Below are 25,470 nucleotides of genomic sequence, written 5' to 3'. Positions count from 1 at the left end.
ACTTTAACTAGTGTTTATTATTACCCTTTAACTATCTGTGTGTTTGTGTAAATAATTGTGTAAAAAATACACTAGATTTCAGTATAATAATAAAAGAGAAATTTGAAATATGTTTCAGTAAGTTTCGGTTTCGGTTTCGGCCGAAACTGAGAGCCAACAAAAAGTTCGGTCACGGTTGTAAACTAATAATTATAGATTTCTTAAACTATACATAACAAGCTCATTGAACCTGATAAATATGATAATAAGTAATTGTTGAAAATAAAGTATTTAGGTAACAATATAATTGTAGCAGCCTTAAATTACTAAGGTGCTTATTATTATTAATATAGATCCATAAATAGCACCTTAGTTATTTAAGACTGTTAGCTATGCCACTCTAGACGTTGTTGATTCTCATTTCAATAAAGATTTCACATGCTATATGACTGTTCAGATCCAAACTTAGTAATTCACTGATTCATTATAGTAAACACATACTTTAACAACAGTAAATGTATCTATGTCTTTGGCCATATTTTTTGAAACCCTCACCACAGATACCTACCGCAAGTGGCATTCGTCTAACCGTCTAACGGATAAAACTATAAAAGAGGAACATTCGATAAATTGCGCAGGTTGGAGGTTGTAATTTCAGTCTCAATGTCCCTGGGCGCCTCTTATGTTGCCGAAAGTTAAGTTATAGAAATATCCATATACCTATATACATTTACTTACATTAAAATGTACTCAGTATAATTTATAAATTTTTAACAGAAACAATGTTAAAATAATATGTAAAATTAGATGTGGTCATTATTTAACAAAAAAATGTTTATAGGTAAAAATAAAACAAATTCACCACAGAAGCGAGTGTTACAATGTATTGTGTATCTGTAATGCTGTTCATTTCTATAAGCAGAGACTATTTTACTATCATAAAAACTATATAACCTCTGCTATAGGTAATGGATAGCACTTCCGTTAGGTAGACTATCAGCTTGCTTTACTATATAAAAAATCTTTTGTAAATTCACTAAAACAAATAAATAATTTTGGCTAAATAAAGGCTGATTACGAATGAATTTCCATTATCATTTTTTATTTTTGATTTTCATCATAGTAGTTACTAAATTTATATTAGCACTTAGGTATTTTAAAGGCATAAATGAAGTAAATCAATACAAATAAAGTTAGGTAGGTACATAATAGAAAAAGAGCAATGAATTTAAATAAGATGATCTTCTGTTACTTGGATTGTGGTTGGCATATAATTAATTAGATACTGGAAGCCGCATCAGTTGAATTTTAAACCAAAAGATTTCCCATGAGGAGTTCACCTGCGGTTATAAGGTATAATTATATATAAAGTTATACCGTGGTATACCTACTTATAAAAAACCTCAAGTTAAAGCTCAAATCTTAAGAATATAGTAAGTACATAAAAATAGGGATGGAGGGATTGTTACTTATATAATAATGCAGCAATGAAAATTGGAGTATATTTTCTAAGGATGGTAATGCACTCACAGTATACATTGGCAGAATACCAGTGAAGGATGATAGGCGAGAATAAAGTAAAATCAATCAATTGTGACGAATCAACCACGATGTTTTTCGGGTGGGACCACGTAAAGGGTGATCTAACAGGATATATTACCCGGAATAGGAGTAGTTGTATCCATTAGTAACATTTAATCACCTTAATGAAGTAATCCCGTTCGCCCTTTAAAAATAGAAGAGAAAAAGAAAAACTAAGCCAAAAGGAACAGTAACTTTAGATGGACAATAGTCATGGAATTGAATTTTCGAATCGTTAATTGGAATATTGCTTGCATTTACGAAACCAAGGTCGTGACCCCAGCATTGTAGATGAAATATAGGACATAGTTTTTTAAGCAATAAGAACACACACATTAGGGATTCGATTTCTATGAGGGATTTCCTCAGTTAAGAAAGTACTGTGCGCATATTATATGTAGTTGTGTTAATAACATAATTTTAAGTAGTTTCAAATATGCTAGAACTTTGACCTTTTAAAATTACTTGATTGCTCGATATTTGGTCTATCTCTTCCTTCTAGTTCCTTATTACTATATCATAAATTTTTTCCAGCTTAAGAGGTAACAATTATCCAAATATAAATAAATCCTCATTTTTTGCAACATAACTTTTGGAGGGAAAAATGTAATGCTAATGTGAAATAAGATACATAACTCATAGAAGTAGCAATTTATGTACATAATGTTGTTTAATTACTGTTTTTTATTTTAACCAATGCATTATAAATTTCTTTGCATTTACACACACATTTAGACACTTAAAAATTGATGATACAAATCATAGAAAGTATAACCTTCACCTATGTATATAAAAAGCATTTTAATACCTCTACAAATAACCTCAACCCAATTATTTGTTTAAATAAATTTTAGAAAAAAGCAATAAAACAACTTATTTCAAATGATTTTAATAAATATCTCTTGGTGGTGGCCTACCAAACAAAAGTTTCCATGATACTGGTTGTATCATTTGTGACAATAAATCAAATTTGTCAGAAAATAATGGTACTACACTTGACAAATGACTGATCATATCATAGGCATCTGGAATATTGTCTCCTTCTGAACAATACTTATACAAAATTAAACATGGCATGGAGTTTTCTTGACAAATTTCATAGAGTAAAGAAGAAAATCCCCCACCATATATCTTCAAAGGTGAATCAACACATTTATGTTCTATCCAGTGCAAATCAAGAATTTTCTTCTTATATAAAGATGATTCACTTGCCACAAACCTAAATGGTGAAGTAGATATATGCTTATTTTCATGAGCAAAACTACTTGTTAGTATAATAATATCTTTTATGTTTTTCTCTTTGAATCTCTTTATAATTTCTTCAAGAAAGATTCGTGCACTTTTGCAAATAAGTGGAGCCCTTAATTGTAAGACAACAATGTTTTTTCTGTCAGATTTATAAATTTCACAACTGCTTGAAAGACTGTTGGATTGTAAATTGTATGGATCATATCCTAATACAGGTATGAGAGCAGGGCTATAAACCGATGCAATTTTTTTCATTTGTAACGACGAAATTAGCAAGTCACAGGATAATTGTCCAACATTTCCAACTGCGACACTTGGTACTATCAAAGTATATTCGTTCAAATCACTATTATCAATAAAATTCCAAATATCGTGACCCATAATAACAATAGGTATTAATTATAGCCTAAAAATTAGATTAAATAAAAAATTTACTTTATATTTAAAAATAAAAATCTTATTACTTTTTGTTAACCTTTAAGATGACAATTAGTGATGGGATTCGAGTTGCTTTTCACTCGAGTGACTCGAGTAGTTTTTATATTACATGTACTCGAGTTAAATTTTTGACGACTCGAGTTTCGAGTGACTCGCGTCGACTCGAATTACGAGTGACTTGAGTTGACTCGTACCACTCGAGTGGTTTATACCGAACTGAGTGAGAAATTCAAATTGTGACAAGTTTACCCGCGGTAGCAGGAAACTTTTAAGAGAGAAAATTCTTCCTGATGCTTATCATGCCGCACGCACTATAATTGTAGATATTCTACATTTAGTTGAATATACGGCTGCTACAACAGATTTATGGACTTCTGACAATAATAAAGCATACCTAACTATTACAATACTTATAATTCAAAACTTTTTTCGCAAACTGTTACTACTAAAGAGGTTACGGAGAAACATTCTTCTATTATTTTAGCAAGTGTGCTGAAGTCGATATTATCGAAGCCGTTTGGTAGGGAAAAAATTGATCAATTTATTTTTTTAAAGTAGTTATTACACCAATTTCAATTAAATTTGTTATCTCATTAAAGATACATTTTTTTTTTTTTTTTGTTGAGTTTATTTAAGTTTTATTTAAATTAATTTTAAAACACGTATATTATTACATAAATTGTGTAAGAACATAATAAAACTGTTTATATTTGGATCTCATGAAAGTTCCTTGTTAGAATAAATTAAATTGGATTAGAACTTATTAGTAGTAGATTATGGTATAATATTTTAATTTGACTGATAGTTGATATAAGAGGTTTCTTGATTATGTATGACAGGTTTAGTTTGAAGGAAAATTCTATTTTTTACATTTTGTTTAGATTTTTTTTTGAGAAAATGAATACACATTTTCTATGTAAAATTAATACTGTTTTATTCATTTTAAAATTTTGGTCACTCGAGTTTTATATTCCGAGTGACTCGAGTCAATAAAAATCACTCGAGTTTTATCTTCACTCGAGTGGCATTCGAGTGAGTAAATTATCAGTACCGAGTGACTCGAGTGAAAAAAAATCACTCGAGTCCCATCACTAATGACAATTAAAAAAATATGTGTATTAAAATCTTAGATTATAAATAATACTCAGACATTCATATGTAGATTAAAAATATTGTAGGTAGCTATGTCAGTGGTTTATTAGTTGAGATTTATGGGGAACGTCGACGGTCTAAAGTTAAAGAAACTTATACTGCGTTTTTAAAAAATATCTCTTAATAATATATGCACATTATTATATATGTACTTTCAATCTTAAGGTAGCCTTTAGTGTAATGTTAAGATTAAAAATAAATATGCACGTATTTGGTTATTACCTGCAGGAGAGAAATGTAATATTTTGCCTTGAAAACTTTAATCTCACATGAATTACAAACTACAGTATATGCATCCTTAACCAAGCCTCTTGACACATTGTATCATGTCTGTGAATTGTATTTAAAAAAGTAAATACGTTATTGTAAATCGATATTGCGGTAGCTGATTTAACAGCGTTTAAGGTATAAACATTAGTGCTGCCTCTGGAAAACGGTTTAGGAATTAAAATTACTTTTAAAATAAAACTGTACTCTGTAAACAAAGGCTTAGTCAATCGACACTATTCTGTGGTCGAGAGTCAACGATATTTGTCAGTGTGACTGAAATTACCTCTGTTTCTTTAACTAGAATTCAACTATCAAAAATAATCTTTTTCATTGATTTAATTCCATTCTATCATTTTCCACCCAACCATTATAGATTTTTACTTAATCATTTGACTAAAAAGATTGTAATTCTGTCAATGGGCTTAGGAAATCCATGGTTATTGAGTTTTTTCAATTGTTTTATTTTTTTCAAGGTACTACAATATTAAGTATTTACTATCGTGCTGATTATGAACGATAAAGAAAGCGTGGATCCACAATTACAAGACTTCATACTAGCTGAAACGCAGAAACAACGTTTTCAGGTTACAAACTTTGTATTCTTAACCTAAAACACTGTTAAACTGAAACTTAAATACATTTATCGGAAATCACATCGGCCTCATTTTTATCATTAAGTTAATTATTATTCTCCAAGTCTAACTGAACTTTGATCTATGTCGTTGTCAATCACTATGACTTAATGTAATGTAATCTGTTGACCAAATGTTTTTGTAACACACGACTATTTTAAATAAAGAGAGTAATTACACAATAGTTTCTAGAAAAAAATCAATTTTTTGCTTTTACAAAACAAAGTAATACAATAATACTATTACTGACTTTCAGGTTCTGGTACATGGTTTAACAGATACATGTTGGGATACATGTATGGGTTCTCCGAGCAAGCGTCTTGATTCAAAAACTGAAGTATGCATAATGAACTGTGTTGAAAGATTTATTGACGCTACAACATTTATAACTAAACGTCTAATGAACACCACTAAATACCGCTCTGAAGCTCCTCTTGATTTTCAATAATTTTAAAAAAGTAAGTTTCACATTAAATTAACCATGTTTTCTAGCATTCGAAATTTCTTGCACCGGCACAAAAGGAAGTTCATTATTACGGGTGCAGTATTTGGAGGATTGTACATTTTATCAAGTTATGCCCAGAGAAAACTAAGAGAATGGCAAGAAAAAGAAGCCAAAAAATTCTTTGAAATGACCCGTAAAAAACAACACTTTGAAAGTACTGAACGTACATGTAATCAAACTATACTTTCTCTATCAAAAATTGTTTCTGAAAGTATATTAGGATTATTAAATACAGAAGAAATAGTTCAAAAATTGCAAGAAAATCCTGAAAATAAATTGGCACTATGGGAACAATTGAAACTAATGATTTTTACAAGAATATGTGTCCTTGTATATGCACTAAGCATATTACAAGTGACATTAAGGGTTCAGCTAAACATAGTTGGTGGTTACCTTTACAGAGATTCTGTAAATGATGATGACCCACTTATAGATAGTGATTTGCAGGCAAGATACTTATCTTTATGCCATCACTTTGTTGGTCAAGGTGTAGAAGATTTAGTGAAACAAATTGAAAAGGCTGTGAAAAGAGTTGTAGAACCAGTTTCACTAAAAAAGAAAATTACCCTACAAGAAGTGGAACAATTGTTTTGGTCTATACAAACTATTTTATGTACTGATACTATAGATGGTGATCCTGTAAAGAAAATGGTACATTACTTGGTTGGTCATACAGAGATAAATGAAGCGAGACTGGACACCATGGTAAAAGAGACAATGGATATACTGGAGAGCGATGAAGTGACATCAATTGCTATGTCCTCAGTCAGTCGAAGCTTTTCATCTGTAATTGATGAAATAGCAAACTTATTTGTGAACAAGTCACCTCCAACAACTAAGAACCATTTGGAGATTGATGAACATGTAATAACAAATGGAGCTTTGAAATTAGGGGCAACTCCAGATGGTTTTGTGGATGTAAATAAAGTTGAATTACATTTTGTCAAATTGATCCCTGTGGTCAATGAGCTAATTACCAAGAACACATGCAAGGGTAATACTAACATTCCAGATTTATTAACACAGCAACTTATACTTAATGAAAAATTGAAACTGTTAGGTGCAAATATCTATGAAGTATTTAGTAGTAGTTCATAAAATTATAAGCCCATTGAGCTCATATAAATGTATACATATAGTTAAACCTTTAAATATTTTATGGTGATTTGTTGTAGCTCTAGTTTTATTTTGTAGATTCAATGGTATATATTGAAACATGTTGCTTTTAATATACATACTTATATTTAGAGTAATTCATGATAATTATTCAAGATCTAGTTTTGTATAATACCCATGACTATTAGTTTAGGTGAGGTGTTAAGTTCTTTTTTATATTATAAAGCATTTCGGGGAAATTAATAAAAATTAAATTACACAAATATTTACATTTCATTAGTTGAGCCTAAGAAGTTACGTTATGGTAACATATTGATTCACTAGAATAAAAAATACAACTTACGATATGTATGCTAAATTACATGACTATATGGAGCTTACTTCCAATCCCAATGGATGTACCAGTGATGTTATAACATAAACTTCATTTCTGCTTTATTATGTAGTGATAGTGAAAAAAGTTATTAAAAACTTTTGTTTACCTACCATTATGATGTCTTTTTTAAATTACTCTGTTGGTAGACTTCTAATGAAAATTTGTTGTTTATGTTGTATTAATATGGAAGCACCTCTTTTGCAGAGGTTTTCATAAATTTTTCTATTGTACTATTGGTGGAGCTATTAAATGTATTAAAAGATAAAAATTCTCATATTATTAATATTTGAATACAATAACATTCATTACACAGACATTATTACTTTGTTGAATAAAGATGATTTGAATAAAGACATTTAAAAAAAAAAATTTCCTACCGATTGTGACAAATTGTCAGCCCACCTAATGGAAAATTATTACAACAACCACTATATAATCCCGTAATATACAGTACTCATTATTTCAGCCTTAAAAGGAACCTTGAGCACTGTTTTCCCCATACAAACGTATTCCCCTGTTTTGTCACTCCCAATACAACAGTATAGATGATATGTCACTTTTGTCAGTATTTTTCTTTTTAATACATGATAATGGAATGGTAACCGCGCTTGCACTATCGCTATAAACTGGCGGGGTACTAGTGAAGGATGGTATATGAGGATGAAAGCAGGTCAGTTAACCAATCTTGATGAATTCAACAAGAATAACCATGATACTTTCCAGGAAAACCACACAGAAGTCTACCTGATAAGATATATTGCTAGTAATAGAGATTCTGAATCCTTATTACTAACAATTCTTTTTTTTTTATACAACTTAGAATGGCAAACAAGCTGACGGCCCACCTGATGGAAAGTGGTAACCCTCAGTTGTCAAAGGTTCAAACAAGACTTTTCAAACTAAAAAAAGCAAGTCATTATTCCATGTTAGTAAAAATTAATAAGAAAATGCTGCTATTTAATTAAAAATATGTCTTAGTATGCTGAACATAAGTCACGTTTATACTGCATCACAATTGGAATGCCAAGGATCCATCAACTTCTGCAACACTTAAAATCAACCCTTGATTCTCATGACGGGCGTCCCCAAACTGCGATTGCTTATCAGTCGTCAATAAAGAACATTTCTTTCCCATCCAGTTATCATTGTGACTAGCCATTTATCACTCCAGTTTCTAATCCTTTAAACTGTATATTTCTTTTTTTTTATACAACTTAGAATGGCAAACAAGCTGACGGCCCCTCTAATGGAAAGTGGTAACTATCGCAGTACCATGGACATAACAGAGTATACTGTTTCGCCTATGATATGAAATTAAAACATTAAAATTAAAACATTAAATAAGAGGATCACATCTACAAGTTGTAAACTTATTTTGCTTGGTTGGCCCTCCTCTAGATCGGGCTTTATTTTTTTTTATACAACTTAGAATGGCAAACAAGCTGACGGCCCACCTGATGGAAAATGGTAACCGACATAACAGAATGTACCGTTTCGCCCATGATACCTCCCATGCGTTGCCATTCCTAAGGACTCGGATGTTATTCCTCTGTACCCTGTAAATTCACGCCATATCCCACCCTTCAAACCGAAACGCAACAGCTTTACATAAATGAAGAAAAATAATAAAATAAATTATTAATTATTTATATAAATGAGTTGTCTAGATTCCTAAATGCATCTCTAATACCTTCATATCAAATATATACCTACCAAATAATAAATACCGTATTAAGATTGATTCAGGGTTGGCAATTCGCATATGATACCCCTAGTGTTGCAAGCATCCATAGGCTACAGTGACCGTTTACCATTAGACGAGCTGTATCTTTAATTGCCACCTTCGTAGTATAAAAAATAATAATAATAAATGTAGAGCTTACTGCGTAAAACGATACCAAAAAGACAAATCAGGAAGTGACCTAGCCACTAATATAGTTGGGCCTAAATATAGACAAAAAAACATCGGCGACATTAATGAGAAAACCATAATTTAGTGTCAAGAACTGGGTATTTTAATTTCGTAACGCTAATCAATTCTCAATTTTTACGATAAAAAAAAATAATTTAGACTTTAAGAAAAGTAATTAGGTAAATAAATTTGATTAAAATAAACAAGATTTTAATTAAGTATAAAAATCGTATCTTTGATCGTAATAAACATGTATTATCTGCGAGTATTTCAAAGACGTTATTATCATTTACATAGCTACCTAATAGAATAAAACATGAGAATTACAAGTAATTTCCTTAATTAAGTATTTAATTAATTATGTAGTACTATAATTTATAAATAGGTATCTTCTTATAAGCGATTCCTATCTTTATATGTAAACATTAGGATTAGTCGTATTATAAATTACTAAGCCATACCTAACCAATATGCTTTCTATCTGCTACTTACGACGCCGACGAGCGTTGCGGACCGCTAAAAAAAGATATGTGATTTCGCTATTTGGGCCACGAATTCAACGCAAGGGACAGTCAGTTTCGGCTAAATTATGGGATTAATCAAAGCAGTGTCAGTTAAAATAAACATTGTTTTGGATGTCGCCTATCGCAATGCGTGACAGCCGGACGAAAAAGATTTCCGCGTTATAAATAAATGTGCGAGACACTGAACTGATGAACTGGCTTGTTTCTTGACACCAACTAATTATGGACCATTATTACCACTTGATCATTAATTGCCATCACATTGTGTTATCGTATTTTATCTTAAACCGTTCACGACAGGAGGTAAATAGTCGACCATAGATTCTTCTTCTTCACCATTTCATTATATCCTCCTTCAACTCCCAGGTCCGACAATCGCTAGATTCTATCGCGCTGTAGTTACTTAGCCAATTTCATCCACATTATTCCCATATCTGAATAAAATAATATTATTGAAATCATTTTGTTTCATATATTTTGTTTGTGTTGCGAATTACTGAACTATCAGATGTAAATCAGCATAACAATCATCAACTGCGGCGGCCCTCAATGCGGCGTGGATATGCGGCAGGCGGCGCGGTGCGACCTGCGCGCGCACTCCATCCGTGCCGCCAATAACCCGATAGACCTCGGCGAACGCGCGCCTCTCTCGCCTTATCGAAATCGAAATATCGACGCACAAATGTATACCACACACCCGTATTATATACTTTGAACACCGTGACTGAAATTTGACGTGAAATCACATTTAGTGGAAAATACAAAAGGTTTTGTTTCAACAGGACTATCCAACAGTTTCACTATTCTCATCTGTGTGCACTCTTATCACTTATCAACCGCTGTGCAGTGCGCATTTTGTGTAAGTAAATCACTATTGATATTTTTTATATGATATTATTTATATGAATTAATTAATTATATTCAATGCATTTCCCAACAGTCAATATTATGATATCATAGTGAAAATTAAACTCCGTTACCGTTTATTCTATTAATTTTAAACACTTAAACTAGATACTTCTATTATTATGTGATAATAAATATATTTGCTCAAAGTTAATAAATATATTAAATAAAGTATTAAAATATATATAGATTAAGAAAAAATGCTTAAATTTTGTAATACTTAGTTACTGTTTTCTTCTTGATATATTTAATAAATACTTAAAAATATTTAGATACATTAAATGGTAATAAAAACCAACAAACATTAAACCAAATAATTTTATACCTTTCATGATTATTTTAAATTGTTTGTTTATATCTAACTTATCATAAATCATAAGCGGTATCATACTTATGTAGATAGGTATATTATAACTTAGGGAATACTGAATCACAAACGACGTAGAATAATATCCAGAAAAATACCTAGATGTAAGGCTTTATTTATTTTGATTTCTCAACATAATCTAGTCCAGTCGAAACTCACAACTACGGATCTTACTTACGCAACCTAAAGTACCTAAGGTTGAATAGGATCCGGAGATTTTGAGCTATTACGTATACGAAACGCTCTTGATATAAGTAATGGTTGCGATATAGAATTAACAATTTCATGTATTACGATAAAAAATATATTTATTCACGATAATATTTATTAAATAAAACCATAATCATAAATAGATTTATATATATATATATATATATATATATATATATATATATATATATATATATATATATATATATATATATATATATATATATATCCAAATATATACCAGAGGGAATACATCTCCCTCTGGTATATGTACAAAAGTCGTTTACTTGGGCACCTCTGTCCCATTCGTGTTTATGCCGTGCAGCAGTTGTGTTTGCATGGCTGTGTTTCGGTTTGAAGGGTGGGATATAGCAGTGAATATACAGGGTACAGAAAAATAATACCCGAGTCCTCAGGAATGGCAACGCATGGAGCGTATCATGGGCGAAACAGTATACTCTATTGTGTTTATGGTACTGCTCATGTCTATAGGCGACAGTTACCACTTACCATCAGATGAGCCGTCAGCTTGTTTGCTATTATAAGTTGCATAAAAAAACACTAAAGGCAAAATATGAAGCTTATTAAAAATTTTAGCCGTAGCAGAAAAAATACACGAAACCCAAAATTTCATACCCTAAAACACTAAGTCAATGCATGAGGTGCAGGTATGTTACAATTTCAATCACGAAACGGAACTAATCATTTTTTATTTACTATATCATAAAGATAATCTACGCCAATATATAGGTACCTATTTATATATTCAGTTTCTAATACACTATAAGCTGATTAGATTAAGTTAGGTATGTAGGTACATCAAGAGTAGAGAATATAACGGATCGATTATGCGACAATAATGTGCATGTTACCTTGTTGATATTTACTCAGTTACTTATTCAAACGTTCTCGACCTCCGGTGACGTTATTATAAGATTTAAGCAAAACATTTTGATTACAACTACCAAATTAGACATTGTCTATTCTTTGTATAAGACTAATGATAGGTATAGGTTCCATTATCACTACTGATCTCCATTTAGGATAAGAATAACATTACCTTACTATTATACCAAACTGGACAGACTATTCAGTAACATTTTATTTCATGTTTTTCTTCTTTATTATTGTCTTCATCTAACATCTAGGAATGAAAAAGTAGAGTGCATTGTTCCATTCTAATATACCTATTTATTAACGCCCCGCCTAGGCTTCACGCAAGTGTATCTTTTATCTACTTGTGCAAATATATATTATGTATTATACATCCAAAATTTTCGTAAAAAAATATTTAAATAACCATGAAATCTGTTGCATGGTTTACAAGTAAGCGGAGAAACAAACAGACGCGGATAGTGATTTTGTTTTATACTATTTAAAGATAACTTACGTCACAAGCACGTTCGATCTAAAAAAATTCCTTATATACACATGCGCTATGGAAGCGTTCGAATATAAAAATATCAGGCATTATTTATCAATATCAATTTAAGGCCTCTAAATTAGTAGGATGCTCACAGTTTAGATCAGGAAGATCATTGTAGTATTAGTTTTTACTTCTATGAATATAAAAGTCCAACTCAATGCTACATAACATCGCACCAACCCAATTTAAAAATGGATCCGTAGCGCACAATATTTTTAGGAATGTGTTTATTAAAAATTAAATTTACCAAACATCAAAGACAATTTCCGAAATACATACATATTACAGATTTTTTTGTATTAATTTTTATTGAGATGCTTTTGTCCTATAAAAATATGTCAGCCCCATCATATCCTAACCTTAATTAATTATTTCACATACTAAAATAGAGGGAGTCATTGATACAAAAATACAGCAATTAAAGATTTTGTCGTTTAAGTATATTTAAAAATAATCAAATATCTTGTGTATTTAAATTATATTTTATTACAAATATTAGAGTTAGAATTATTAAATTACAATTTACAATAGAAATCCACGTTATCAAATTACACCCTTATAATCACATCCCGCGTAATGAAATTTTGTAAATATCTGTTGATTGCTCCAACTTGTAATGTAGAATTCTTTATTTCGATAAGAAAAAAATCAACGTTTGCCGGGTTAGCGAATACATTATACTCACTACTTCCTATGCCACTGTGTTAGGTTGACTGAAAGTAAACTATTTTAGAGATAAGTTCACCTTTGCTTGTTACTAATTTGTTATTATTACTGTATATTTTAATGCAATAAAGAATATCTATAAATTATATTTATATTATAATATAACAAAATGGTTATATTATAATATAAATATATTATAAGAACGTTGTTTTTTTCTTTTTCAAAGATGTCATGTTTTTCATTCTTTTCGACTTTTACTGTTTATAAACAGTAAAAGTCAATCAGTCAAAGAAAACAAAAAGGCTTTAACTATACTCGACGCCGAAGTAAGGTAAATATGGGTAGGTATGTACTCGTTAAATTTCCTACAGTGCACTAGAGCGGAAGCACTTAGATTTTTAAACACCTATGGCATGTAAAGTACTCAAATTAATCCGAATCCAACGCGGGACGTGGGAAGGGATTCGCACGCATCGAATTGCGTCAACTATAACTCAGACAGACCGTAGACAAGTGGCAAACGAAACAATTTTAATTATAGATACGTTCACACTACAAAACAAAATTGGTTTTATTTTTAAACTAGCCAATTATAATAAACTTCTAACCGCATTATAAATAATACCTAAAAGATATCAAATAAGTGCCCTCTCTATTTTTCTTGTCCAATATAAATGATTAATTAAATTATTTGTCATTTTTCTATTATTTTACGCTGTGTTCAAAGTGGCATGATATATTACATAGTTTGTTATCATACATGTTACTGTCTAAAATGGATCGTGTACGCATTCCGCGAGGGATTCACCTCAATTTGAATGCGGCTTTATTCATATATATGAGTAAGTAAACCTTGAAAATATAAAAGCAATATGGACAATAGACTTGACAACAATGTTAATTTTGAAATTTATGGAAACAAAAGAACTAGTTACATAACTAGTTCCGAATATTATTCAACTCTTAACGGTTAAATAACAACAATAAAAATGACATATTAGGTATATATAAGTAAATAGATAGGTACAGTACAAATATTAGTAAGCATAAAACGTACTTACTTAGTCTACTTTATTAGAAAGTCAGAAATCAATTTGCTATGGCGACTTTTTGAGAATCAGTAAATAAATATTAGCTGCGCTATTAACGTAATTTTCGACTTCCAAAAAAAGGTCTCGATTCGTCTATACTTTTTTTGTGGCTACGTTCCACGATTACACTGCCAATTAGAAAGTTTTGATTCGCCTGTATAACAAATTCCATGCAAATTTAAAGCTTGGCTAGTATTCTTTGAAACATCTTTATTTCACATCCTTACTATAACTATAAAAGTGAAAGTGAGTTTGTTTATTTTCCCACTACCATTTATTAGAATTAATGAATAATTGTATTGCATATAGTAACTATACATTGATTGTCAAGAAAGGGTAAACGGAGAAGTATGTGTGAATGAAATGCACGTGAGATTAATGGTAATGTCAGTAAACTCAAAATAAAATTTTTACATCGTCCATGGCGCCTTAACCGCGAGTAAAAACTAGTTTATAATAATAGTACAATTAATAAAATAAATGTTTGTTCTAAAATAAATGTTGTCCTCATAAAAGTGCGAACATTTTCCTGTAATTTGGTACTTAATTTATCAGCCGACATGGCTATCTTCGTAACGATTAACTTGATAGTGAAATATTCGCTTATCTTGCATAATTCAATTATATTTGTACTGTAGGTATTTTTCCAAGTAGATAAAATACTGTGTGGTTTATTTATATCTACTTATATTAGCATTAATTTTAAATTCTTTTAAAACTGGTAATTGTTTTAAGACATCTTTAATTTTAAGAAATACAGTTTAGAATTGACGAAGATATCACGTAGCAATAGATTTAAAAAAAAATAATTGAAAAGATGGGAAGTCAAGTTGTACAAAGTCTGGACTACAAGGGAGATATATTTTTTGAATGGATGAAATGGAGTAGTAACCCCGCCTGCACTATATGTTATTGGAGTACCAGGAAGGTGAAGATGAATCAATATCAGATAGCCCGTCGTAACGTGTTCATCAGAAACTAACCACAATAATTTCTTGAAGCGATAATGTAGAGATGGAACTAACTGGGTAAATTGCTAGCAATAGAACCCCTGAACTTCATTATTAACTGTCCCTTTCCCCAGATGTATTATTAGATACTTTAAATGAAGAATATATATAATATGAATTAATTATCGTAATGAAAAACTACTATATAAGGTTATTTACCTATGTAAGGACAATTTTTGAGACACTAATTATAAATCACTGTTGTTTTATTATTATACATATCTTATTTTTTTTTAACCCTAAAGAGAAACGCCTATTCACCAGTGACTCTACATGCTGCTTATAGGAAAAATCTGACATTTTTACAACTTGCGACTTTCAACAATTTGCGACCCACTCAGGCTTTGCACGATTTCTTTTAAATTAAACACAACCCAACTCATAGCTTTTCAAACACACAACCTAACTCATAGCTTTCCATGGATGATATTTTTTTTAAGTCATCTAAGCATTTTTTCAAGTTTATTACATTGCAATTTAAAACAAAAAATCAAAAATTTTCTCTTTATAAGAAAAAAAAGTGTTTTTTTTTCTTTTTAGTTTAGATATTGTTAACCAAAAACATGTGACAGAGCTTCAAGTCAAAAGGGTTTTGATTTCCAATTAATTATATTGAAACTATTATGAATGCACATAATTTAACGGATATTTAACACATAAGAGCATTGTAATCTAATGGTATACTATCCTGTAAGTTTGAATCTGATGACACGAAGTAAAATATTGTGTGGATAACTAGAAAATTCTGACTAACTCTTCGGTGATGGAAAACGTATACTACTACTGGTGCTCCGCCAGCGTATCCAGATAGCGCAGGCGGGGCTACCATACCATTTTTATCCATAAAAAAAAAAACGTATACTACTAAATAAATCCATGTGACGATACATTACGTTCATCACAATAATAAGAATAACTGACAAATTTCCTCACTGAAGATTATAGTCTTGAGCATATTAACATTCTATTTTTGCATAAAACTTTATGAAAAAGAAATATTTTTGTATAACGTAAAAAAATAATCTATCTCTCTACTCGTTCCCAGCACTCTACCAATTTTAGGAGAATAACTGTCTATCCGTAAATTTATTATTTTGTTTGTACAATAAATCAGTGTTTCCTCGAAGTTACGCCATTAAGGTGCGTCACTACCACGTATTCGAGTATGGGAGAGTAGAATAAACGCTGTGGCAAATAAAGGAAAGAAGTGACTTCAAATCTCTCCACATTGGTACAATTGCTCACTGTTGAAGTATAGTTTATTGTGAACTTTATATAGCAACCCTAACTTTGTTTATGGTATTATAAAATAAAAAAAAAAAAAAAAAAAAAAAACTTGTGTGTCAATGACAGAACTGAAAAAGGTTGTTTTTTTTATTTCTCTTCTCCATCGTTAATAATCCATTTAGTTGACTTGTAATAACATATTTATTTGACGTGTAATAACAATAATAATCATAACAGGTTATGGCCCAGCCTGATTTTCCATTTATATGGTATTGTAATTATTCGTACAAAACTAGAACAATTTCCACAAGTCACAGCCGCCATTTTTTTTTTCCGGTTGAAAGTTTTTTTGTTCAGAACTTCTTGAGGTACTTGTCAATAATGTCTGTGCGATTAGATAAAATCACAGTGGACAAGTTGGAGGGTGAAGGTAATTGGATTTCATGGAAATTCGATATCAACTTACAAATAACCCTACATGGAGTTGAGGACCATGTGACCGGTGTAGCGCAACAACCAAAAGATGGAGAAGAACCAAAGTCTTTCAAATTATACCATGAAAAGGAATCAATTGCAAGGTATTTAATAGGTTCAACAGTAGGCAGAGAGCCGAAACAGCACATTTTAACCTGCAAAAGTGCGAAAGAAATGTGGGATACTCTTCATGCTGTGTATGAACAGAAAAATGAAAGAAGACTGGATCTTTTGTACTGCGAGCTATTTACGTATAAAAAGTTACCAGAGGACAGTATAGCTACGCATGTCTCTAAGTTACAAAGACTGTATACTCAATTAAACTTAGAATTGAAAAATGAAGGCAGTACTTTGCCTCAGTCCTTACTTTTAAACAGAATACTGAATACATTGCCTGTTAACTATCTTGAGTTCAAAAATGCATGGGAATCTGTCCCTGCATCGGATAGAAATGTAACCACATTAATGGAACGTCTTCGCTTACATGAGCAAAGATTGAATGAAAGCAAACCTGAAAGTGAAGTCGCTCTAGTTGCAAAGACTGAAAAGCGTATATATAATAAAGGTCCAGTTTGTAATTATTGTAAAAGAAAAGGACATATCAAAAAACATTGTTTTAAATTTAAAAATAAACAAAAATCTGATTCTACAAATGGACATGCTTTTGTTGCACATAGTACCGTGATAACTAAAGAGGACTGGATAATAGATTCTGGTGCGTCACACCATATTACTTCACATAGAGAGTATTTTGCTTCATATGAACAATTTGATAACCCAATTCCAGTTTATCTCGGAGATGGTAGTCAAATGATGGCTGTAGGATTTGGCATCATAGACATAAAAATGTTGGTTAATGGAAAATGGGAGAAAGGTCATTTAAAAGATGCTTGGTTTGTTCCTACCTGTAAACAGAATTTATTCTCTTCAGGGTCAGCTTTAAAAAATAATTTAATTGAAATAGGTGATAAAAATAAAAGAATATTTAAAAATGGCAATAACATAAAAGCAGTTGCAATAAGAAATAAGGGAAATATGTACAGATTGGAGATGAGGGTGATATTACCTGAAAATTATTGTATGCTTAGTAGTCATACGGCAGACTTAAATATCTGGCATGAACGCCTATGTCACCAGAATATTAGACATGTTGAAAAATTCTTAAAACTGAATAATATTCCATTCCAGCCAGCAGAAAAAATTGTTTGCGATGGGTGCATGTTTGGTAAAATGTCTCGCTTGCCTTTTCATACAAGAAATATCAGAGCACAGGTACCAGGACAAATTATTCATGCTGATGTCTGTGGCCCCATTGCTGAAGTATCTGTTGGAGGTAGTAGATATTGTATTGCATTCAAAGACGATTACTCCAAATACAGAAAAGTATATTTTATAAAAGAAAAAACAGCAGTTTCAGAAGTAACAAAGAACTTTATTTTGGAAGCTACGACAATAGGTCATACAATAAAAGAATTAATAACTGATGGAGGTAAAGAATTTATAAACAAGGAAATGCAAGCCATATTGTCATCATTTGGAATTAATCATCGCATGACCATTCCATATAGCCCACAGCAGAATGGAGCTGCGGAGCGTGAAAACAGAATATTAATGGAAGCAGCTCGGAGTATGCTACATGCAAATAATTTTGATAAGCAGCTATGGGCAGAAGCTGTTAACACTGCTGCATATGTTCTGAATAGGACTGGTCCAACAGGTGTTGATGACTCATCTACACCATACAGTTTATGGTTTGGCAAAAAAGCTGATATAAGTCATCTGAAGATATTTGGCACAAAATGTTTTATTCATGTACCTGACCAAAAGCGCAGAAAGCTAGATAAAAAGGCAATAAAGGGAAACTTAGTTGGATATTGTGGAGACAAAGATGGGTATAGAATATGGACAGAGGACAGAAAGATAGTTTTATCTAGAGATGTTAAATTCCTACCAGAACAAGTATGTGTTGATATTTTTAAACAGGATTTAACAGAGCAGCAGTCTAAACATCAGAAGGAATCTTCGAAAAATCATGATTTTGTGATATCCTTAATTCCTGATGCTGATGAAGTCAACAGCAGCAAAGTTCAGAAAGTGACAAGAGGACATGCATCATCGTCTATGGCCCCAAGGGCTGTCACCGCTGATCCAGCTCAAGCATGTGACCAGGTTCCAAGTTCAGGTAAAGATTTTATACATAATTCATGTGATAGTGATCCTGTGTTCTTAGACTGTGATAATTTATCAGAAAGTGAAAGTGAGTCAGTGATAAATGTGGATCCATTGTGTAGTGGTAACAGTAATGGAAATGTCGAAAGTGAAAATTCTCAACGATATCCATTGCGTAATAGAAAGATAAAGGAGTTTCCAGACTATCATGTGTATATGTGCATGGAATCTGATGATGAATGTTTACATTTTGATGATTTTGATAATTTACCAGCTTGTTGGAAAGATGCTATTAATGCTGAACTTTCATCATTGGATATTAATAATACTTGGTCTATTGTAGATTTACCAAAGGGTGTAACCCCTATAGATAGCAAATGGGTATTTAAAATAAAGAAAGACAGTGACAACAATATTGTCAAATATAAGGCTAGGTTAGTTGCACGTGGGTATAATCAAAGATTTGGTATTGATTATCATGATACATATTCACCAGTTGTTCGTTCTAGTGCACTTAGAATTCTTTTTTCTTTGGCAATTCAGTTTGATTGGTTTATAGACCATTGGGATGTTGTTACTGCTTTTCTTCATGGAACATTAAATGAAGATGTTTTTATGTATATGCCAAAGGGCTTGTTAATTGATAAAGGTAAAAATGATAATGTGCCTAAGGTATGCAAACTAAACAAAGCTATGTATGGACTGAAGCAGGCAGCCTCAAGTTGGAATAAAGAGTTGCATAATGCTTTGATTAATATTGGTTTTAAGCAGTCTGTTCATGAACCATGTATTTATATTCTCAAACAAGATAACCTTTATTTAATTTTAGCAATTTATGTGGATGACATTTTTGCATTTGGTAATAATCAAAAGAAAAAGCATGATATATTTTCTCTACTAGATAGTAAATTTAAATTAAAGAATTTAGGTCCCATAGAACATGCCCTAAGTTTGAGAATAAGAAGAGTAGGTTCAGAATTAATTGTTGATCAGAAAAGGTATATAGAAAATATATTAAGTGTGTATGGAATGCAAGATTGCAAACCTGTAAATTCACCAATTCTACCAGGTTTGAGGATGAGTAAAAGTGACACCGTTGATCCAAAAATTCCATATCAAAATTTAATTGGAAGCTTGATGTATATTGCTCTAAATACCAGACCAGACATATTACATGCAGTTTGTGTATTATCTCAATATAATAATTGTTATACAAAAGAACATTTTGTACAGGTAAAAAGGATTGTAAGGTATCTGAAAGGTACAATTAATTATTGTTTAGTATATAAGAAGTCAAAGAACTTCAGTTTATATGGATATGTTGATGCCGATTGGGCAAATTCAGAAGACAGGAGATCATATTCAGGATTAGTGTTTAAACTTGGTGATAATCTTATTGCCTTTGAAAGTAAAAAGCAAACTTGTGTTTCATTATCATCAACTGAAGCGGAATATGTTGCCCTGGCTCAGGGTGCCAAGGAGGCTATTTTCTTAAAGAATATTATTAAAGAACTATATGTAGAGATGATAGATAAACCTATTATTTTGTATAATGACAACCAGTCATGTCATAAGATAGCTGCTAACAAGGTAAATAGTAATAGGACTAAGCACATAGACATTAAATTTCATTTTATTAGAGAAGCAGTTGAGAGTAACAAAATAGAGATTAAGTATTTATCTACTCAGTGTATGGTGGCTGATATGTTCACCAAGCCTCTGAGTTCTGTAAAAATAAGTAATTTTATGAAAGATATTTCACTGTATCAGAAATTATAAGTTTATTTTTTGTATTGTGCTGTTTGTGCTTATGGTATTTTTTTTTTATGTTTGAAACAAAGTTTGGTTTGAGGGGTAGTGTTGAAGTATAGTTTATTGTGAACTTTATATAGCAACCCTAACTTTGTTTATGGTATTATAAAATAAAAAAAAAAAAAAAAAAACTTGTGTGTCAATGACAGAACTGAAAAAGGTTGTTTTTTTTATTTCTCTTCTCCATCGTTAATAATCCATTTAGTTGACTTGTAATAACATATTTATTTGACGTGTAATAACAATAATAATCATAACACTCACTTAATCGATACTCTACTGTAGCTACCCTTTGCTTTTCTAATAAAACTCTAATAACTTCACATGAGCAAAATGAGTGCAAAATTCCATTAACACAATGTTATAAGTTTCAAATAAAACTTGCATATTTAAAATCACGTATAATATTATCTATACATTGAGGTCTATTTTTGGGCGCCGCTTTTCTAAACCTGTCTTTATCCTAATATTTTAATTTGATAATTTCACGTACCTAATATTAAATTGAAATTTTAATTTTAGAAATAGGTTTCAAGAAATGGCATCATGGCCTCAGAATTGACACCATTATTTCCTCGTACGTTCCGCGCCAATATTAAATGATAAAAACTTATATGAAGAAGTATTTGTTTATATATAAAAATCCGTTTATGTACCTATATTAAAAAGTAAAATAAGGATGTGTGTATCTGAGATACAGAGAGCAAACTTATAGTAATTGCCACGGTGCATAGGTACAAGTACCCTTTTAATAGTTTGTTTGCATTTCTCTCAACGAATTTACGATAGGATGTTTTGGAAAACAGATGATACGTTTATGTACAAACTTCCAATCAAGCAAGAATACTGTTATGACTATGTTGATGACAATTTGTCACACATGTAAGGCTAACTGAATTGCGAACGATAGTAATAGAAAAGCAAGCAGTTTGAGGAATGGTTAACATTACTAACGGTTTACACTTGTTAACACTTAGTACTGTTATACTATGCGAACAACCTTTTTAATATACATAAGTCACCGCCAACATTTTCTTATGGAAACACTTATATTAAATATAATTTTTTAAATGTTTGTTTTATTTTCAGGAGCTTCCATTAGTTACGCGAGTTCAAAATGTATTTATATTAATAATATATAAACTCTATCAGAGTTAAGCTCGCCTTTTTACTTTTGATTACCTCTGACATATTCTTATAACTAGTGTATACAATAAAGAATTAAATAAAAAAAAATTATAAAGAATCTAAATTTGATTGTTTGTTTGTAATGAATAAACTTAAATAACTGTTCACCTATAGAAATCTATACTATCAGCAGGTAACATAGAGGCATAGACTATATATTATTTTTGAAAATTCTATCTACCGGGAAGCGAATAAAATGCCAATGAAAATCACACCACATCTTTTTATATTTCTCTTACAGAACAATTAAGTGCATAGAAGACGTTATATAAATTTAATTTTAATAAATAGACGTCCCTTTACGTAGTACAGAGATTGTATTGCTAGTGATTATTATTTTTGTCGCTTAGAGGACCACACCAAACACTTTGATAAACACTTGACTTTCAATCGAATAATTTGTGGATAACTATAAATACTTTCAAATTGAATATGTAGACTTGATTGCATTTCATTGTTGAATTATATAAACCAATTACGATTAATGCTAATATTATTTATTATATATAGAGTATCTATTTAAGCTATTCAAATATTTTAACATGATAAATAAAGATTTATTTCACTTTTAACTCTATAAAATAGCAATTTTAATGGTGATAAAATTAATATCGAAACAGCCCTATCAATTTAAAAAATAATTAGTTTAAACGAAGATCAATTCTTTGACGCTTGCACTTTTATTCCATTTATCCTTATTTTATAGTTTCCTTACTAATATTATAAATATGAAAATAAGTAACAAATTTTACATTACTAGTTGAAATATTATCTACAAATAACAAGAAAAAGTAATTAAAAATATTAAAAATTATTTAAAGATAAAAAATTTCTGTGACATCACTGCCAGCTGGTAGGGTGCCTAGGATACTTGCTGCATTTCCACGCTGAATAGCAATGGAAATGCGTTGACCAAAGTATAGGCCAGCCTTCTGGTCACCAGAGGTTTCCACAGTTTTAAAAATAAGTTTATTCATTTGTTTATGACTTTATAACGCCGTAACGGCTTAAGTAATATTTATGAAATTTGATGTACACGTACTATGTGAGATAAAGAAGTAAATAGGCTACTTTTTATCCCAGTCCGTAAACATATCTCGGTCACACGGACGAAATCGCGGATAAAAACTAATAATAATTAATAAATATCTAGACTGCTCTACAAGACATAATAGACGACAATTGGTGCCCTTTCTTTGTGTAAATAGGTAGTTACTTATTCAGAACCTTCTTTTTAAATAAAAGAAAAAATTAAAGGAGGTTTTAAATTCATAATGTTTCCAAAAATAAAAATTAACCAACATGTTAAAAGTTTTAAGATCGAAAAAGATTGTAATTTATTCATTCGCTAGGGTTATCCTCCTCCTTAGATATTGTCGTTCTAGTATCTGCTATTATTCTGACTACGACTCGTATATAGCGGATAGGTACAAAGTTTTTTCCGCGAAAATTCAATCTAGAAAAGCTGAAACTAAATAAACAAAGACATTCAAATCAAGTCATTTTTAGAATGTTTTGTCTTATTAACGAAATTTTATAATCAAATGGATATCAGAACAACTTAAAAAGATGTATGTTTTATCACAATATAAGTCAAGAAAACGTATGAAATATAGCCTATACTTATGAGAATCAGTTCTTTTAGGAACAAAGAACTCAAAAGTTTTGTTAATTACATAGAGTCATGTTTACAATAAATATGTTAGTTGTATTAAATCATCATATTAATTTTAATAGCACCACCAGGTAGATGAAGTTATAGACACAACTAGTATGTAAGATATATGTATGTATAGTATGATTCTTTAAATGTCTGGTATAGTCATAAAAATAGTAAAATAGTGCATTATTTCTGTAAGTATATTTGAAAATTGAATAGGTAAATAGATTTGAGATAGATCACTATTTATAGAAGACTGTAATACAAATTGTTTACTAGAAAATCTGGTATTGAACGTATCGTGCGAGTTAAACTGCGCTTACTTTGTACTGTTTTTGCAAATTTCAATTAATAAAATAGATTGTAAATTGTTCTATAGGTGCCTATAATAATTTCGAATTGAAATATATTTTAACCTCCATACCAAGGTTGTAACGGTTTTATCCATTGAATTATAGGAAATTTAAATATGTTGCTTTAATAGATACTTACATGTTTATTAACTTCTGTATACTATTCTATTCATTTATTTTTGCCCATCTATACATATAATAAAATTGTAAAGGTCGAATGTCTGTAGATAGAAAAAAAAACGCTAAATACTGAATCAAGGGGATGTTAAAGTGAAATAGAACACATCCAGATTTTTTTTTAAATTTGCGAGTAGAGGAAAGGGATTGTTAATAATGGGGTGTAACTGTTCCATTACTAGCTATCAGGTTGATCTCCATGCAGTTCTCCCCAGAAACCTTCATGGTTAATTATTTAAAATTCATTATGACAGGCCACCTGACCTGCTTCATTTCATTCTCACGTATTACCCCTCACTGGAGCCCCGCTAGTATATACCAATAGCACAGACGGGGTCACTATTACATTTTCACTTTAAAAAAAATACTAGGAGTGTCACGTATGTATAACCGACTCTTATACATCCTTTTTACAAGACCCTTACCTTAGAAACCTTAATAAACCCTTTTGAAGAACCCATACTGTAATCTCTAGGAAAACCTCGGCAAGGATCTCATTCCACAGCCTGAACGTTCGTGTAGAAAAGCTCTTCTGAAATCACACTGCACGCGACCATTTAGTTTGTATGTAAGAATGAATTCTGTCAATAATATGCAGTGCTATGGTATATAGTATATAAGCGGTAGAACACACAACGGAGACAAATTCTTGACTTAGACTTAAAGGCTCAATACCGCGTATGAGCTTGGGATCATTGACAATTCTCATAGTCCGTATTTTAACCGAGTCGAAGGAATTAAAATTAAATGTTTTATCACTATGTTTGTATACAGTAAAGAATTGGTAGATTTTTTTTACAACACAGGGGGCAAACGAGCATGCGGCTCACCTGATGGTAAGTGACTACCGCCGCCCATGGTCACCCACAACACCTACGGCATTGCAGGTGTACTGCCGGCCTTTTAAAAAGGAATATGCTCTTTTCTTGAAGGTTATGTTGTCGTATCGGTTCGGAAGTACTTATATAGAGAGAAATTAAAGTCTTATGCTTATGTTACAA

General features: G+C 31.0%; 3 protein-coding genes across 3 annotated transcripts in view; 2 read left to right on the top strand and 1 right to left on the bottom strand.

Moving 5' to 3' along the window:
• Nucleotides 1-2,433: 2,433 nt before the first annotated feature.
• LOC113520358 (proteasome assembly chaperone 2) lies at nt 2,434-3,291 on the bottom strand. The gene has a single exon (XM_026905675.3). It carries the CDS (start codon nt 3,187-3,189, stop codon nt 2,449-2,451), a length of 741 nt encoding a protein of 246 aa, XP_026761476.2. The 5' UTR covers nt 3,190-3,291; the 3' UTR covers nt 2,434-2,448.
• Nucleotides 3,292-4,898: 1,607 nt separating this feature from the next.
• Nucleotides 4,899-7,409, top strand: LOC113520305 (peroxisomal biogenesis factor 3). The gene is made up of 2 exons (XM_052898075.1): nt 4,899-5,252; nt 5,557-7,409. The coding sequence occupies exon 2, from the start codon at nt 5,782-5,784 to the stop codon at nt 6,901-6,903; it is 1,122 nt and encodes a 373-aa protein (XP_052754035.1). The 5' UTR covers nt 4,899-5,252; nt 5,557-5,781; the 3' UTR covers nt 6,904-7,409.
• A 2,876-nt stretch (nt 7,410-10,285) lies between these two features.
• The window catches only part of LOC113520291 (glycoprotein 3-alpha-L-fucosyltransferase A), a 38,667-nt gene continuing 23,482 nt past the window's right edge, over nt 10,286-25,470 (top strand). The window contains exon 1 of the mRNA XM_026905575.3: nt 10,286-10,592. The gene's annotated coding sequence lies outside the window, so the exon portion shown is untranslated. The remainder of the gene's footprint in view (nt 10,593-25,470) is intronic.

This window comes from Galleria mellonella, unplaced genomic scaffold (genome assembly GCF_026898425.1).
Source record: "Galleria mellonella isolate WM207_F2 unplaced genomic scaffold, CSIRO_AGI_GalMel_v1 utg40, whole genome shotgun sequence".
Lineage (NCBI taxonomy): Eukaryota > Metazoa > Arthropoda > Insecta > Lepidoptera > Pyralidae > Galleria > Galleria mellonella.
This window is presented reverse-complemented; position numbering and strand designations above follow the sequence as displayed.